The sequence below is a fragment of the Cervus canadensis genome, chromosome 24, assembly GCF_019320065.1.
Source record: "Cervus canadensis isolate Bull #8, Minnesota chromosome 24, ASM1932006v1, whole genome shotgun sequence".
Taxonomy (NCBI): domain Eukaryota; kingdom Metazoa; phylum Chordata; class Mammalia; order Artiodactyla; family Cervidae; genus Cervus; species Cervus canadensis.
The window spans coordinates 15,929,411-15,948,224 of record NC_057409.1 but is presented as its reverse complement, the minus strand read 5'-3'; the positions used below and the strand labels follow the sequence as shown (position 1 = coordinate 15,948,224).

Here is an 18,814-nt window from a genome sequence, read left to right as displayed (position 1 = left end):
TTTTCCTAGGGTCTTAAGTCTGCACTGTGAGCTCACCACACTCACCTTCCCATCCGTACTGCTCACCCCTCCAAAGGTTTGGTCTGGAACTGCCCCTGCTGCCTTCAGCAGAACCCACTTCTCTGTAGTCCCGAGTTTAGTACACAATTTATCACTGCCTGGGACCTGTCCTCGGGGTACAGGGTCGCCTGGATCCTATTCAAGTTCTCTCCAAAGGGAAGGACAGGATGCCCAAGGACTCGGAGTTGGAAGATTTGTGGGGAATGGGCGCCCCCTGGTGGACATAGAGAAACTGCATGTGGCTCTCTTGCGTTCACAGCCTCCGCCAAAAACAAGATCTTTCTCCCTCTCAGGAAGGAACCCCAGTCAGACATGAAAGTCGGTGGTCATTTCCCAAGCCTTCCCTCTGGACAGCTGATGGCCCATCTCAGGGTTCTGATCCTTCTTTTCCTGGAGTGGAGACCGCAGGCCTCCCAGAGCCAGAGCTGAGGCCAGGGTTGGCTCCTCTGGAGTCATGGGAGTCCCCTGGATTCTGGACCCTCTTGTTTCAAACTCCCTCTTGTTTGAAAGTGTTAGTCGCTCAGTCATGTCCGACTCTTTGCGACCCTGTAAACTGTAGCCCGCCAGGCTCCTCTGTCCATTGCGCTTCCCTTCTCCAGGGGATCTTCCCGACCCAGGAATTGAACCCGGGGTCTCCTGCATTGCAGGCAGATTCTTTACCATCTGAATACCAGGGAAGCCCTCTGTCTTGTTTAGTTCTGTTGAAATGCGTGGTGTGCAGAGCGTCCTCCTAGGGCAGACACAGCTTTTGGCCATCTCTGGGCCCTATTGTAGGACTCCACACAGTGGCTGCTGCCCTGATGAGGCTCTAGGGCCTCAATTGATTGGATCTGGGGGTGGGGGACGGGGGTTCCCAGCTGTACTCCCTGGAACTCTGCCTCCCTTCCAGGCTGCCCCAGGCCTGAGGGCCAGGATCTGGGGTCACCTCTCCATGGCTCCATTGCTGGCCCAAGGGCCCAAAGGCCTCCCAGGTCCCAGTCCTTCCAGGACCCTGATGCCCACTCTCCCCTGTGGCCTCCTGTGTCCTGGATGCAGGCCAGCCCTTCCTGCCTCAGGTCCCTGGCCACTCTGGTCCCTCCTGGTGGAAGTTGCTTCATGAGGATGAAAACCCTGGTAACAGCTTTACTTGAGCTGGTCCAATTCTGCAGTGTGGCTGCTTGTCCCTCCCAATGTCAACCCTTTGTAGGCAAGGACAGGGCTGTCCTCAGCCTATGGAGACCTCAGTCTATGCCCACAGGGTCTGGTCTGAGCTCAGAGAGGTGATGAAGGCTCAAATAAGGAAACAGAGGTGAAACATTCTAAAACTGCCTGGGACATTGACCTTATATACTGGGTGAATAATATGTGCATTATTTATGGAGATGACCTAGCAGCCAGTGCCTGGTGTGGATTCCACGAAGTCCTGGGCATAGCCAAGAACCCAGCTAGAAGGGTGTATGTGCCCTTGGGAGCTTTCCATCAAGGCTGCTGCCCGTAGCAACATGAAGTGCCAGGTGGTCATTTGAGACAAGCTCATTTCACATGCACCCATGCTGGGGCCCAGCTGTGAGGCTCTTGGCAGCGAGCAGATCCCTTGAAGGAAGCAGATGCTAGTGAGGATTCCAGAAGGTACTGGGGACATCTGTTGTTTTTGCGACCAGCAGTCTTTACTGTTCTCTTGGCAATAATCTCCTGAGACTGTCCAGTCTGCCTCCTGGATAATTTCCCCTCTCCCAATCTTAATCAAGCCTCACAGGAAGGATGTGGTTCGGTCCTGGCCAGTCAGTGCCTGGAAGCACCCTCTGGCTAAACTGATTGGCTCAAGTTGATCCAATCAGAGTGAGCCCTGAGATTTTTGCCTGAGTTGTTGGGAAGAGAACAAACTTGATTCTGAGCCTTGGGCATTGAACTTGGGCAGCTGAGTAAGAAGCTGAGGCTGCAGCCCACATAGATAGCAGCAGAGTTGAGCCAAGAGGCAGAGGAACCCTGAGTTCTCTGATGACCTTGCTTGAGCCCCTGAGTTTAGCCATGCCTGAAGCTAGAACAATCTTTTGACTTGTTAATTATACATGTCAGTAAATTTCTTCCTAGCTCAGGCTGGTTCATGTTGGGTTTTCTGTGGTCTCTGAGTCATACCAGTAAACAGGTGCATACAGGGCTCCAGGCTCCGGTCTCCAAGGCCAACCAGGCTTCCATGAACAAAGACAGCCTGAAGGAGGAGGAGCATGGAGGTGTGGGGGATTGCTTCTCTGGTGAGGTTGAGAGGGAACAGGGGGAGGTGAATCAGCCTCGGAAGAGGCTGTGATACTCATGGCCTATCTCTCAGCAGGATGGCAGAGTACTGCTGGATTCATTCTCAACTGGGGGTGGGCATTGGGGAGAGAGGGCCCGGGTCATCTGAGCTGCCCCTCATGTATCACCCGCCTGGAGACCCCCTTTCCCTCATCTCTAGCCCCAGGACTCTCTGGTCCTCTGATCTCCCAGCGACTCACTGAACTTCCAGCATTCCCATCTGTGCCTCACAGTCAGGGTCTCACTAAACTAACTCGATTGCTCTCGAAGGCCAGAGATAAGAGGTGAGACTCTCCGTCTTAATGCCGCCTGGTGCCTGCCAACTGTCTCTCTGTCTCAAGGTGGGCCTGAGAGGTGAGATCCCCTGTGTGGAGAAGTGCTGGGCTAACCAATGTCCAAAGTGTCTTCTTTCCACAGAACTCACTGGGTCTTTAATATACTAAGGAGTCTCCAGGAATAAGGTTTAACATGCAGCTCATCCCAAGTTTATTTGACCTGTATTTTTTTCACAGTAAGTCTATTAACATGTTGAAGGACATTCATGCCCAGAAAAAGCTGATCTTGCACAAGGACCATCTCCAGGGCTCAGGGAATATTTGCTGAACTAAGCAGATGATAGGAAAGGATTCTCTTGGGAACTGGTTCCACAGTCTGGCTCTCAGAGCCCTGCAAGGGCCTCACACAGGCTCCCTGGACTGCAGGCGGCCTGCAGTGGGACCCTGTGCCCACAGCAGTGGCCCTTGTTAACACAGCCTGGGAGGTGACCTATCAGTAGGTTAGGGGGATAACAAAAGGGGAACTGGTATAGACCCTTCTAGAAAGCATTTGACTCTAAATATCAAGATTCACAAAATATGTACATACTTTTTTGAGATAGAAATTCACCCGCAATGCCATTCTGCATCCTAGGAAAATCTCTACCCCTTCTCAGTTATTCTCTGTATCCTTCTCGCAAGTCTCCCCACAATGTCCCAGATCTGACTCTCGTGGTTTCTACTGAAGCCCGGGGCTTGGCCTGCTGGGCAGTCACCCAGCCTCTAGAATGGGGGGGCGGGGGAGGGTGTTTCTAGTCGCAGGGGGAAGTGACAGTGGCTTCTACAATTCTGACCCCTTTGTCAACATTGTCCCTGGTGAGCCTCTGTACTCGTCAACCTGGTAGTGAGTGTCTCTCCCCAGGAGAAGCTCCTTCCTTTCCTTGGAGACCAGTGAGGTCTGATCCATTTTAAAATTTATATTTATTTTATTTATTCATTTTTAGCATGTGGGATCTTAGTTCCTCAACCAGGGATCAAACCTGTGTCCCAGCATTGGAAGTGCAGTCTTTATAACCATTGCACCACCAGGGAAGTCCCTGAATCCATTTTAAAGAAAAAACATTTTATTGACCTTGGCACTTAATGGGTCCCATTATTTAGGTGGGTGGGCTTTCTATTATTTTCCTGTTCTGCTTGGGGAGGGGGTGGAAATCCTGCCAAAATCACAGACTTGACTTTTAAATGGTAGTCTCTTGTTATGCAATGACATTTTTCAGATGGGTACTCCCAGTGGCTACTGGCCTCCCAGGGAGGTCAAGGAGGTGTTTGTGAGCAGAGGCAAGGTTTTCCTCTGAAAATAATTGTGTGTCTTCCATAACACCGCCAAATCCACAACAGAGCTACCAGAATTCTGGGTCAAAATGATACTATATGAGAGCCTGGAAACGCTGAGGATCACTACTGGTCATAAAACCATTTCAGTATCATGAAACATCTACTTTTACCTAAATGTGAACCCTCCAAGAGCTTCCCAGGTGGCACAGTGGTAAAGAATCAGCCTGCCATTGCAGGAGACACAAGAGATGCACGTTTGATCCCTTGGTCAGGAAGATGCCCTGAAGTAGGAAGTAGCAACCCGGTCCAGTATTTTTGCCTGGAAAGTTCCATGGACAGAGGAGCCTTGTGGTCTACAGTCCATAGGGTTGCCAAGAGTCTGACATGACTGAGGGACTGAGCATGCTTGCACGCATGCACAAACCCTCCAAGAAAAACCTAAGTCTAATTCTACCAAATACATTATAGATGGTTCCTGAATACAAGCCAATTAAAAGAGAGTAACTCTTCGTAGACAATCTGCTGGAAGAGATGAGGTGGATTCCAGTTGTAGCCAAGGGTTGTGGTCCCAAGTGACCAATATGTATGACAGACAATGTACCAGGAAAGAAAAGAAGTGACCATGATCAACTTCTGTAACAGTAGCACAAAGCAGTGAAATGAAATTCCTTTTCTCTAAACAGGTAGACCAATCACTTAAGCTTGATTCTACCAGGGTGTCCCGTGTACCATGCAGACGGCATACTGATAGCTCAAAATACATACTTTAGCCCAACACAAAAGTCATAATTATAATATACCTGAAACATTCAAGGTGACAATAATTTTCCTTATTCCCTTATAATTGAGAAGAGCTGTTGGGGGTTGATTTGAATAAATCAAGTCACCTAAGAAATCATTCTAAAAAAATTAAGTAAATGCTATTTTTTTTTTAACTTTGAGTACATTTCCTCCAAATAACTACAAGACTTTAAAAGCATCTGATGGAAACAAGCAGCTGTTTCGGAGTTCAGAGCTGGGTGCTCAATACCCATTTGTTGGTACTGCTGCCAGTGATGGTGATATTTGTGTATTTAAGTATGTTTCTAATCCTCTGAAAGACATAATTTTAAACTAAAGGTTTTATCAGAGAGCCCCAAATGCTCTCTGTTCACAGAAATCTTTGTCTCAGAAATGTTTTTCACAGTGCAACTAGACCAAAACAAATAACTAACAATTCTCTTTTTTAAGTAGTTAGGTCCGAACAACTTATTCAGTATTAATGTCCTACTTACTAGCCATCATATTATTTTGGGAAAAGAAAAGCCACATAAATTGAGAGCAAAAATATTTTTATTTCATTTATAATCACAAGGACTTACGAATGGAGTGTGTGTGCCTGTGGGACCCGGCACAGCTTTTCCAAACTGGAGTCAGATCGGACCACACCCATTTCCTCTTCACAGTGATTTTCAGCAGTGTGTAACAGATGTCCTTGACCATTACATTGCTTTTAAAAACTAAAAGATCCTGTGCCACCCCTGTGAATTCACTGCAGTGCCCTGGGGTGCCTCAGTGTACAGATTGGGAAACAAATGTATTGGGTTGGCCAGAAGGTTCATTTGGGTTTTTGGTACGCTGCCATGGAAAAGCCCAAACAGACTTTTTGGCCAACCTGATATTTACTAAATTTCTGCTACTCACTCCACTGCATTGAATTTCTCAGGTTCTTTAAAGCCATAGTCAAAGCTGCTCAGTTTCAGACCAAATAAAAGCACCTGAAGGAGCTGCTAAGCGGCTTTATGTTTTCACTTTAGGACCATTTTAATGGTGCATTTATGGAAGGCGGCAAAATGAGTAGCAGGTCACTACAGAAATTCTAAAACTTGGTGAGCATATGCACGCCCTGGGGCGCTCTCTGGTTGTGGAGTGAAGGATAAATGGGAGTGGAGGGCCGGCATGCCGCTGGCTGGACCGGCCCCAGATGGTTATAGGAACTGTAGCAGGGGTGGTGGGGATGGAGGACATGATGGGGGAGATGCTTATGAAGGTGAGTCAATAGACTCCCGTCTACTGGAAGACGGGCAGCCCACACTCCCTACTAACCTCCAGAAGGCCCCATCATCCCCCACACCTGGGCAGATTTGAAAAAAACTAATGATTTATTTATTTGGCTGTGCTGGGTCTTTTGCTGCTGTGCAGGTGTTTCCTCGAGCTTGGGCTTCTCACTGCAGTGACTCCTCTTGCTGCAGAGCGCTGCCTCTCTTGAGCGCGCCGCCTTCGGTAGTTGCAGCACTCGGGCTCAGGAGCACAGACTCAGTAGCCTGACGCACGGGCTTAGTTGCTCTGCAGCGTGTGGGATCTTCCCGGATCAGGGGTCGAACCTGCAACTCCTGCATTGGCAGGCAGATTCTTTAACGGCTGAGCCACCAGGGAAGTCCCAGGCAGATGTTTCTGTCTGGCCATCCCCTCCAGGCCTGAGGGGTGGAGAGCATGGGTGTCTGTGCCATGCTTCCTCCTCACCCTGCTCCCCATCCTTCACCAGGTGGAAGGGGCAGGCGGTCACTCCTCCCACAGGGCAGGGCTTTCCCGTCACACCCGGAGGTCTTTGAAGTATCAAGCCTGGCACATCTGGTTCTTACTTTGTTGATGACAGGTTAAAGGGTGTAAAAAATCTTTCTGTTTGAGTCAAACCTGGCTATCCAGACTGCTGGCTTGCTGTGGGGGGCTTGTCAATCCCGTTTCCGGGTCAAGGGCTGAATGCTGACTTCTTTCCTTTTTTTCACCTCCTCCTTTCATACACGCTGCCACTGCACTGCCCTGTTTTCTTCAGAGCAAACTGATTACAATCTGAAATTATCTGCTTTCTGTCTCTTCTCATTAGGCTCACATGGTAGGGACTTTGCTCACCTTGTCCAGCAAGTGTCTCCATCACTTAAAACAGCGTCTGGCACATAAAAAGTGCTCAATAAGTATGTGTGGAGTGAATGTATAATGCTTAAAAAATTTGACAAGCATGTTTTCAACATATACTAACTAAAAAAAAAAGAAAAATCCAGAATTTACCAACATTTTAGGGACAGGGCAGGTGGAAGAAAATGAAAAGCCTGCAAAGGAACAAGGAGCAAATGCTCAGGAAAGGGGCTCCCAGGACCCCAGCAGGTAAAGCAAGAAGGGCTGGACGGGGGCAGGGGCTCAGAGTTCTCTGATGCCTTGGAGGAGAGGTGGCCACAGGCCAGGTCAGACAGCAGAGGGTCGAGCAGTAAATGAGAGGAGGCAGAGAGTGCAAAGAGTGTGAGGAGATAATTCTGGGGAGCTTGACTGTGGAGAAGGAAGAGGATGGAGCAGGAGCTGAAGGCTACGCGGGATTGAAGGAAAGCCTTATTTTTTTTTTTTAATTCGTCTTTTTTTTAGGGCAACTTGAACATGTTTTGTCAGCTGAGAGTTGAAGGACCCAGAGAAGAGAGGGCTTTCCTGATTTTTTCTGCACTGCGTGTCATCTCTTCCTTTGAATGCCCACCTTGTCCTTCTCTTGTGGCAGGCACTTATAACTGCTCAACTGGAGATGAGGCTCGAGAAGACAGACCTGTGCTCTCTAACTGGTACACAAGTGTAGCCTGAATGGGCCAGATCCCCTCTGTCAGACTGCGCGTCCTCCAACTCCCACACTCGCCCGGGGCCACTCAGGGCTTCACCACATGCCCCATCACAGAAACCACCCAGCACTCTGGCCAGTAACACAGATGGGAAGGTGGATGAGACGGCTGACTCACATCACACAGGAAACCTTAACCAAAACTCTCTAAATAGAAGTCTGTGTTTGAAAGAGTCTTTTAAGTTCTCCCAAGTCTTTCTCAAAGGCCATGCTGCCTGGGGCTCTTCTGTCCTCCTCTAAAGATGACAAAGTTCCTCTGGATGGCCCCAAGCAACTGGACAGGTCAGAACTTGCACAGGTCAGAACAGGCCACTTGCACAGGTCAGAACTGGGACTGCCTTTGTTCCTTAAGCATGTTGCTTGGAGATCTCAGTTTATCTTATGGTCACCAGTGGACATATTATGTCTCTAATAATATTATATGTCTCTAATCCAAAATACTGAATGCCAGTATTTTGGATTAAAAAAAAAATGTACAAGTGGGTCAAGCTTTTATTTTGCTTTCCAAAAATGCCTTGTCTTTTCTCAGCATCAACCTGTCTCCTTCCTTTTTCCTGGACTGTGTCTTCTCCCCAGAATCTGCCCAGGGAAGGCTCTTGGGCCTGGACAAATCCTGATGGAGAAAGGACTTCCCAGGGGAGGTTTCTCCACCTGCTTAGACTTCCTTCACTGCCCTGCTCCACTCACCCACCCAGCCAGCACTGTCAGGGATGCACTGTGTTGTATTTGTATCCATGTTGAAATACAGGGACAGTGCTGTATTTCAAAGATTGTTCTACAGACCAGCTGTAGCAGAATCAGCCAGGGTGCTTCCATAGGCAGGTATCTGGGCCTGACACCCACCGAGTCATCATCTCTGGGGATGGGCAGATGTCCATAAATGTTTGAGAGAGTGGCTGTACACTGTGCCAGGTCTGATCTGAATGCGTCTCCTTCCAATAACATTTTGTGATCTTTAATATATCTACCCCCCACCCCACACAGATTTTCAGGCATTTGGACCAGCACTAACCCTACAGGGGCTGACCTGAACCCACCAAGGATCCTGGTCCCTGCAGCTCCCGTGTCCTCTCCTTCCGCCCAGCCTGTACCACCTCCCTTCTCCTCCCACTGTAGCATTCAGCCATCCTCCCCATCAGTTCAAGTCCCACTCGTGCTTGGAACCACTTGATCGGCATTGTTCCCAAAGCACACGCTTTTCTTCCTTGTTTGTTTCATGATTTGCTGTTTTTGTTCAGTCGCTCAGTCATGTCCAACTCTTTGTGACCCCATGGACTGCAGCAGGCCAGGCTTCCCTGTCTTCCACTATCTCCTGGAGTTTGCTCAAACCCATGTCCATTGAGTCGGTGATGCCATCCAACCATCTCTTCCTCCGTCGTCCCCTTCTTCTCCTGCCTTCAATCTTTCCCAGCATCAGCATCAGTCCTTCCATTGAGTATTCGGGCTTGATTTCCTTTAGGATTGACTCGTTTGATCTCCTTGATCTCCAAGGAACTCTCAAGAGTCTTCTCGAGAACCACAGTAAAAAACATCAGTTCTTTGCAAATGTTCAATATTTCCTGAGCACATGAACCTTAGAGAGATGGCAAGCTTCTAAGAAGGACTGGGCCATGGTTCTTTTTGTTTTTCTCAGAGCAGCTAGCAAAGCAGTGCTAGCTGGGTGGGTGAGTGGAGCAGGGCAGTAAAGGAAGTCTAAGCAGGTGGAGAAGCCCCTTGTGAAGTCTTTTCTCCATCAGGATGTGTCCAGGCCCAAGAGCCTTCCCTGGGTGGATTCCGGGGAGAAGACACAGTCCAGGAAGAAGGAAAGAGACAGGTTGACGCTGAGAAAGGACAAGGCATTTTTGGAAAGAAAAAGAAAAGCTTGACTCACTTTTATCTTTTTTTTTTTTAATCCAACCTTTGGTATTTAAAAATTAGGTTTTGAAGATAACAGATCTAAGAATGGAGTCATCACTGAAAGATGGAGATACAGTACTAAAAATGTTCTGCTTCTCCTCCCACCCACAGATGCAAACAGGCCCTTTGCGGTAACAGATGGAAGGAGAGCAGGGATCTAGGAGCAGGGGCTCCACCAAGAGGGCCCACTCAGTGTATTTTCCCTCCTCTGGCCTCAGACCTTACTACTTTAGGAACCAGAAAAGTTTGCTTAAAAAAATCTTTTTTTGGATATGGACCATTTTTTAAAGTCCTTTATTGAATTTGTTACAATATTGCTTCTCTTTTAAGTTTGTTTTCTTGGTAGTGAGACATATGAGAAGGCATGTACATTGGAAGGTGACGTCTTAACCCCTGGACCTCCAGGGTAGTCTCAGAACCAGAAGACTTTTCATTGCTGGTATTTTATAAAGGACAGGGAAGGCTACTGATAGCTCACAGGTAAGTTCCTAAAAAAGAACCCTTTCTTGTTGTTCTGTGTTTTTTTTTTTTTTAAACTCTTTTGGCCACCCTGCTCAGCATGTGGGATCTTAGCTCCTAATGAGGGATCAAACCCACATCCCTTGCATTGCAAGGCAGACGCTTAACCCCTGAACTACCAAGGAGGTCCCCAGAAGAACCCTTTTTAGTTTTCTTTCTATTGTCAGACTTAAAAGCACTGCAGACATAACTACTGCTTCCCTACATGGGCTCCCTCTGACCTCGGTTTTCAAGGTCTCCAAGCATCCCTCCCCATCCAGATACTTCCCCATCATTGTTCTCCAGGTGAGTTTAGGGAGACCTTTTCTTCATTTTGTAACTTCTAGTCTCTCATTTAAGAAGGTAAGAGTCCTTACTCGACCAACTTAGAACTTCCAACCTCTCTGGAAACCTCTTGAACAAATGCACATTATAAAAGAAGGGGAAAAGTTAAAAACAATAGACAAACGGAGGTCACATGTATGTTGTAGAAGAGAGCCACTAAATACCACGTCTGAAAGACAAATGTCAAGGTCATGGGTCTTGCTCAAGTGTGTTGTACATTCTTGGAAAGCAGTGACTGAAGCACTCAGGAACCGCAAGATCTATCAGTCCTCTCTGGAGCAAAACAGAGCTGTGATCCTATAGTCTGATAAATGTCTTTCTTCCCATCATGGAGCCAGGTTCACATTCCAAAAAAAAGAGAGATGAAAGCAGTGTCATGCCAAAGACGTAGGAATATTTTAATTCACGTTTTAATTAATTAATAATAATAATATCAGTCTATTTTACAAGTTAAATGTATGAGAATGTATGAAATAGAAACGGTAGGAAAAAACTAAACGTGGGTCAGGAACATGAAGTTTTCCAAAACCAGGGGCCAAAAGAAGATGTGTTGCCTGCAGGGCCCAAGAAGGAGGCAGGGAGGGTGACGGGAACAGCTCGTGGTGTGTGTCTGTCGCCGGGTCTACTCCAGGAAGGAGTCGAGGCATGCCCTCTGCCCTGGTCTGGGGCTGGGAGTTTATACTCTGGTCAACGGAAGATGGTGGCTTAAGAGAAAAAAGCCATCTGGTTACCTACACAGAGCTGGTCCCCTGGTGGCCGCAGGTGGGTTTTGCCGTAGAAGGAATCAGGGGTGAAAGTGCCAAAAATCAAAGGTATAGAGGAAAAAAGTAAACAGTTTCCTCCATCCCCCTAAAAAAATGAATTCTTGAAATGCACACACATTCTTCTCTCAAACGTAGAAAAGCTTCACTCTGGATGTGCTTACGAGAAGATCGTCATCAAAAAACTTTGTCTCTATGATAACATTTCCGCTGTAAATCAGAAGAGAGGGCAGAAGAGTGAGCGTGTTAGCAACAGATTTCATTTCCACAAAGTAGTTTCAATCTGGGTCGACTGGGCCTGTGGACATGCACTCACGTATATAACCTTGGCTTGGGGATATTAAGATCACATGGGGTTAGACATCTCACATGACCTTTAACTTATGTGATGAGGTTCATCTTCTTCAAGTTCAGAAATTAGAAGAGGGCGCATGTCTTAACCCACAGTACACCCAAGGCCCTCTGAGGTGCTCTGCATGCAGAGGTGCCTATAAATACGACTTTCTGATTCACATGAAAACCTGAGACTGCAGGGGTGGTATCTTTTCCTATAAAACTCACTCTGGTGGAAGCTGTGGGTTGGCCTGTCCTGCATCTTTCTCCTCACTTTGGGTAACAGCACTCTGTTCTTCTCTTAGGGGAACCACCCTATCTCCAGTCCATGGTCAGTCAAGTGGCCCCTCCCTCACCTGGCAAAGGTGAGGCACAGAATATAATTTGAGCCAATCAGAATCTCTCCCCTGAGCAATATCATTCCCATGGCTGCTCCTTGAGGAATCCATCCATGATTCCTGCCACCTGTATCCTCTGGCTGCTCAGGTCTCAGCCCTACCCTTTCAACTCTGTTCTGTAAGCCAGAGTCAGTTTCTGTGGCTTATGGCTCAATAACCCCAAACGATACACCTGTATTGTACACAGGGTGCAATTTCATTCTTCTTGGTGGGTATGTCAGTGTTTCCAAATCAAACTCCTCTTGAACTGAGTTAAAAGCAAGAGTGGTGCTATATTTGGGTTCTAAAAAGTAAGACAGAACTTAAATAACCTGAATATATTATCATAGACTTGCTGGTGTTAGCACCTGAAAGAAATCAGGCCTGGCCAAGAAGCAGGGCCTATAACCCTATAACCTATAACCCTATAGGCCTATAACCCTAACCCAAGTTAGGGTTAACAAAATCTAAAAAATGCCCTTCTACCTATGACACTGTACTTTCCCAGGGTAGTTAATATCTACCAGATACATTTTGCTGGTAATTAATTATAAAAAAATGGGTAAATAAGGAACTCAAGATCTGACTGACTGATTAAATATAAATTTATATTATTTTATAATTTATACTATTATATAAAGTTATAGTATTTTATAGTTTATACTATTATGTAAATAAAAATCTATCCAAGACATAAAATAAAAAAACCTCTATTTACAAATTCAAGGTGGTTTTCATAAAGGACCTGTTTAAAGAGGTGATCCAATATCACACCATTATCTATCTATGTACATGATTTGCTGCAAACCAGGCAGTACTGCTAAAACCTTTAAAAGACTAAAATCTTTTCCCAAGAGAAAATGGTAGGTGGGCAGTGACTGACTGATTTGGGGGACAACGGACAAACTAATTATTCTTTGAGCAGGAAGCAAATTTATAAAAATGGTAAGTGAGTCTCTGAAAAACTACAATCAAACATTATCCTCTAAAACAGAATTAGGACTTTGCCACATTCTCCTCAAGGTCAAACGAAGTACAGAGTATCAGAAGTTTGATAGTCAGGAAAGGGAGCAAATTAGCATTGATTTAATTTGTGTTATGTGCTAGTTTCCTTCCATACGATCTCATTTTATCTTTACTACCTCTGTGAGACAGGATTATTAATTCTCTGTTTAGAGAGAAGAGTAAGGCCCAGAGAAGTAAAGTACATAGCCGAAGATTACACAGCTAGTCAGGGTTAATCAGGAATTTAGTCTAAAGGTCTAGTCTGAAGTTTTTAATTCTTTCCACTCTATCATACTGTCTTTTTCACGTGACTGAAGTCAGTAAGCTGTGACCTCGGATACCCTGGACAGTTTTACCCCTCTCCTCAACCTAGGTTGCCTGCCTGCTGAATGGAACCACGAGTCCCATGTGCCTGGACTTGCTTCTAGACACCTCCACTGTCCCTGCGGCCCACTCACTCACGTTAGCACGCTGGCTGGCATCATCTGGGACTCGGGCGCAGCCTCTATCAGGGACTGCCAGGTGTTTGTTGAGTTAGGGATCACAAAGCCGAATTCGAAGAACCATTCTGAAGGAAGAAGGAAAAATGGGTGAGCTGGCGCCCTGGGCAGAGTCTTGGGGTTCCGTTTCCCCATCCTTTTGAGCAAGCCTCTTCCTACTGCAGGAACCACCAATGAAGCCATCAGAAACCTCCCAGACCAGAGACCATGAGAAAGGACATGGAAGCCCCCTTCAGGCTGTGCCCTGAACCACACCAGAGGCCTGCTCCCCATGCTCTGAGATCTAAAGAACTAGGACCAGCAGCATTTTCTTATAAGCAGGCTGGATGTAAACTGTACACAGAGGCACAGAACAGGCCTTTTCACTTGTCACTTCAGATCTAAGACACAGAGTGCACTCTTACACTTGGCGGTGAAGAAAACTCCCTGCAGGGAGCCCCTGCCGGTGGAATCTGTACGTGACAGTATGAAGAGCACTGTGCCAGGGCCTAACCAGCAGCTTCCTTGCGACCCTGTCAGTGACAAAGCCGGCACCAGCCCCAGGCTCTCCAGGGTCAGTAATCCTCTCACTGGGCTCAAAGCCCCTCACAGATGCCAGCTTTGTTTCTGCTTTTTGCCCAAGCTCCCGATCTGCCAGGGTGTAGGAACCCTATCCAAGCTGAGTTGCAAAATGGATGTTATCAAAGCAGGGCTTTAGTTCCCTGAGTCTTGACTTCTGCCCCTGTCACCCTAAGCCCAGATACGAGGCATGTAGGCAGCAGAATACCTTCCAGGCATTGCCCTTTGAAGTAGACTTTTTGTTCCAGGCGGAATTTTTCCATTTGCTCTGCTGAAGAGAAGTTCAGTTCTCGAGACACTGCCTTGCATTTGAGGATTTTCTTGGGAACACGGGCTGGTAAAGAAAAAGAAATACTGAAACCATTTCTGGGAGCTTCTTAGAGATGATTTAGAGCATATCTTGTCTATGCTAACTCTCAGAGAATGCCTCGGTAACAGAATTATACTTTTTAATTAAAGGCAGAGGTCCCAAACTGGTCCAATGCATCTGACTGAAAGATCTTCAAGGAACACCAGATTTAGTGCACCTAAAGGCCTTGCCCAGCTCCTCTTATCAGGAAGGAGGCTGAACGGGAGCCTTCTTACTAGTCTGTCCTGTGGGTTTTAACCCCTTGATTTTTCTTTTATTTCAGGGAGATAAAAACACAAATTTTCTTTCAGAGAAAAAGTCCAGATCTTACTTTATATCTTTGGGTATGTTCTAATGCTAACATTTCAGCACAGAGTTGGTTTTGGGAAGTAGGAGAAAGAAACATAAGGAAGGCACTAGAAATCTCAGCATCACGTGGATGGACGTGCTGTGCCTGTAGAGGCCTGTCCACTGGTGGTGCTGCGTCAACTCAGCTCCCTGACGCCCCGGCCTTGCTCTGCGTCATCAGCCCTGCGCAGAAAAGGGTGGAAAGTACCTTCGTGCTCCACGCCAGGGACTGACAGGTCTTCTGTTCCTTGCCAGAGTATCTTCCCTGTCTCAGCATCCCGAAGGTTCATCCAATTTCTGATCAAGTATATTAAGGAAAAAGAAGACCCTGAAGCTGCCTACTTCGTCCTCCAGGTGTCTCAGATTTGCTCTTATGGACTCCTGTTTACTTCTCAGCAAACTGGCCTGACCGCTAAGTGCCAAGAAAGCAAATACAAATGTGGAATAGAGTGCAGAAGACATCTAAAGGAAGATGCAGAGACCCAGGGGAGATATTTTTATCTGCAACATGAGAGCTCACAGATGGTACACGTCTAGCAATTGCAAGAAAGAGGTAGAAAATGAACAGTGCAAAATTTAAAATTTTCCAACAGAAACTGGCCAGCTGAGATAAAAAGACCTAAAGAAACAGGTATGAGAGAAATCCCAGGACATGACTCATGGATATCGCCCTACAGTGAAAATCACAGTCCACAAGCGTTACTCACAAATCCAGACCTCTCAAACAATGCTTTTTTTTTTTTTTTTGGCTGTGCCACTTAGCTTCTGGGATTTTAGTTCCCTGACTAGGGATTGAACTTGGGCCCAGCAGTGAAAGCGTTACAGTCCTAACCACTGCCAAGGAGTTCCCTCAAGTAGCTTTCTTCCCCCCTCACAATCAATATAAAGTCATTTATTTTTAAATTGGCAATAAAATTATCAAGTTTACATTAAAAAAAATGGAACAAAAACCCCTTCACTTTGTATTCCAAATGGTAAGCCCCAGGCCTCAATCTCAGGAAAGCCAGGGTCTGAGATTGGAACTTGGCTGTCCTCCTTGCTGGAGCCAGGCCCGTGACAGACATCATAGCCACAGGCATAAGGGGGTTCCCTCCGCTCTGTCCAAGTTAAGTAGCTGCTGCAAAGGAAGCCAATGGGCTATGTCTGGGTTAGGCTGCTCCCCTAGCCTAGAAACCATGAAAGGCAAAACTGAGGTATCAATCTGGGAGACTGGCAGCCAGAGACCAGCAGGGAGCCTAAGGGGGTCACATGGGCTCAGCATAGTCTTTACACTTACGCATTTTCTAGCTGTTGTTTCCTGCATGACAAGCGGGGAGGCGGGGACAAGGGATCTATCAAGTCCATTAACCTGGGAGCAGGAAGAGCTGCTGAGTAGACCTTGGCCTCCTCAAGCTGGGCCAAAGGTCACGTGACCCAAAGGTCACGGGGATGATACCATACTGCTGTGGAATGTTCTCAGGACAAGCCTAGCCTAGGCAGCAAGATGGGAGAGGCGTCAAGCTTGCCATACTGTCTGTCTGCTATGTAGAAAAACCCAATAGGGACTCACTTAGTCCTCACCCCAACCATCTATGATTCTCTGAGGGCTGAGCAGAAAACAAGTTTCCCAATGACATGGGAAGATCACATTTCTATTACAATTCATTGCATGTAGGCAAATGTCTCTTACCTAATTTTTAGCCTGTGTGCATTCTAAGTCACTTCAGTCATGTTCGACTCTTTGCTACCCTATGGATCTTAGCCTGCCAGGCTCTTTTGTCCATGGAATTCTTCAGGCAAGAATACTGGAGTGGGTTCCCCTTGCCCTCCTCCCAACCCAGGGATCAAAAGTGCATCTCCCACATCTCCTGCCTTGGCAGGCGGGTTCTTTACCACCATTTTGAGGCTATAATATCCTCATTTCCAGTTCCCTACTTCCTGAGAGATACATGCATATATGTACATACATGTCACACATATGATTATAAAAATACATTTGGAACACATAAAATGACTGAATGTTCACAGGTGGGTGCCTCAGTCTGAAACATCCCGAACCTGAACCTCATCCCTGGTCTAATTTTACATGCCTGGTTATTCTGGGCCTCAAGGCAATGGCTTCACAAACATCACTTTAACACTAAACAGCCCATTCCCAAGACAGAGACACAGAACAGTGACCCCACATCTCCAGCCTTTACAGATGACTCTCAGGTGGCGCCTCCTTGAGTCAACATGAAGGAGTACAACATAGACAGAGATGGAAGTTGGCCATCGAGCTGAACACATGAAGAGCTTAACTGAAGGCTGCATTTCAAAGAAGTCAGCTTCCAAGACCAAGATGACCTCTGCCGTTCCCTCCTATTGTCAGGTCAGGGACAATAAGCTGTGAGAACTGGGACCCTGCCCCGGGACTGCCCCAGTCCCCTGGGATGAAAGACAAAGTTGAGAGATACTTTTAGAAAGAAAAAAAGACAAAAGGATAGAAAATGAGCGTAAAGATACAAAAACTGGACGCCAGTACAGAAGGTCCAACAACTAGCTAATATAACTTTAAGAACAGAAAAAAACAAGGAGAAGAAGTCATCAAAAAAAATGAATTCAAGAAAATGTCCCAGATTGAAAAGGTCCAGCAAGGGCTTAAATCACATCACTGTGAACTTGCAGAACATCGAGGTTAAAGACAAGCTTCCAAAAGGAAAATGAGTTGTTACCCAAAAGGTCAAAATCAGAATGCATAAGACTTTTCAACGGGGACTCTGGAGGACAGAAAAAAATGGAGCAGTGCCTTTAAAATTCTTAAATAAATGATTCCTGAAACTAATAAACCTTTACTTTCTCAAGAAACTAATGGTAACATGCTCCTTCAAAGTGACAGGGAAGACCAAGGAAGAGGATGACATGGAATCCAGGAAGCAAGGGATCTACAAACAAGAAACAGCAAAGGGGTCCTCAGAGTGACGGTGAAGGAAACCCCAAGACAAGAGCTCCTTAGCAGGCCTGGAGGGCGACTGGTCCAGGGTCCAGACAAGAGCAAGCCATAACACTCATGGAGACATTTTAGAAGATGAAATTAAAAACAGCAAAAACAAAAAGATGAAATTCATAGAACATCTGATGTGTTTATATGGAAAGAGGGTTTATTCAATTAGGGGAAGGCTGGGGGTCAAATTAGTGAGATGTATAGAAAATTTAAGCAAATTAAAAAAAAAACAATTATTAGCATCAGGGAAAAATTAAATGTGGTACTGGAGAAAGGAGTAGTCACAGCATACTACACAGCTTCATCGCAGTGCTCACAAAGTGATGATAAAAACACAGATCATAGATTCAACACATTTATCCTGGGAGGAGGGGAAAGGAGAAGAGAATGTATGTGTGATTAAGAGTAAAGTATTGAGACAGAACAAAACTCATTTTCATCGTGGAAAGTCGATAAATAATGCTTAAAAGGGAAACACTAAGATATAACCACAGTGCACTATTTGGAAATATCAAGATAAACACCAAATAAATCAGTTAGAAAGAAGTGAAAATAGTTTTCTCTGGGGAGTAGAAAATCGCAATGAAAAAGAGCAATGAAATGCTCTTCGTCTTTAGAAACCAGGTAGAACAATGACTCTACGTGAAGTATACATACAACTCTGATAAAAATAAAGACTAAATTTAAAGATAGTCCCAAGTTTTCTTTTTTTTTTTTTTTTTTTGGTTTTTGTTTTTAAAAACAATGAACAAAGCATTAAAGGAAAAGAAAATTAATATTCTCCATGCATGGCTGAGCCTGAGAAAGATGGTTAATATTTGTTAAGAGACTGAACTTCAGATAAATACAGTTGATAGTTTATATGTATTTTTTTTCCCTCCTGGCTGTCTAGCAACCAAACCTTCTTCCCAACCAGCACCCCGCAGCCTCGTGTCCCCTGTGGGAGGCAGTGAGTGCTCTGCACTATAGCAACTAGAAGATTCAGCTTCTTCTCTCCTGGTCACGGTGCAGCTGGGGGCAAGCACATGACCCAGGCTGGGGACACCTGGGGCCCTGAAGCTGTTGTTACACAAGGATTTGAGGAAAAGCCAGCAGTTCCTCAGGGTGGGGCAGCAGGTTGTGCCAACCTGACACTTCCTGCAGTGTGTCCCTTGTCCCTCTGACTGCCAGTCAGTTCTGAAGCAGCAGAGAGCCTCTGAGAGTCTTTTCCATGGGTTGGGTAGCTTGCAGTGCAGAACTCTGAACAACATAGTTGATGAGCATCATTATGTATGGAATGGTTCTACATTTAACCCTCTGGAGAGACTCTAAGTTTTGCTGCTCTGTGA

General features: G+C 46.1%; 1 protein-coding gene across 1 annotated transcript in view; it reads right to left on the bottom strand.

Moving 5' to 3' along the window:
- Positions 1 to 10,667: 10,667 nt before the first annotated feature.
- Positions 10,668 to 18,814, bottom strand: part of PDE6D (phosphodiesterase 6D) — a 54,545-nt gene continuing 46,398 nt past the window's right edge. Inside the window, exons 2-5 of the mRNA XM_043445501.1 lie at positions 14,733 to 14,821; positions 14,036 to 14,161; positions 13,232 to 13,337; positions 10,668 to 11,264 (exon numbers count right to left, since the gene is read on the bottom strand). Coding sequence (XP_043301436.1) covers positions 11,183 to 11,264; positions 13,232 to 13,337; positions 14,036 to 14,161; positions 14,733 to 14,821 — 403 coding nt within the window. The 3' untranslated portion in view covers positions 10,668 to 11,182. The remainder of the gene's footprint in view (positions 11,265 to 13,231; positions 13,338 to 14,035; positions 14,162 to 14,732; positions 14,822 to 18,814) is intronic.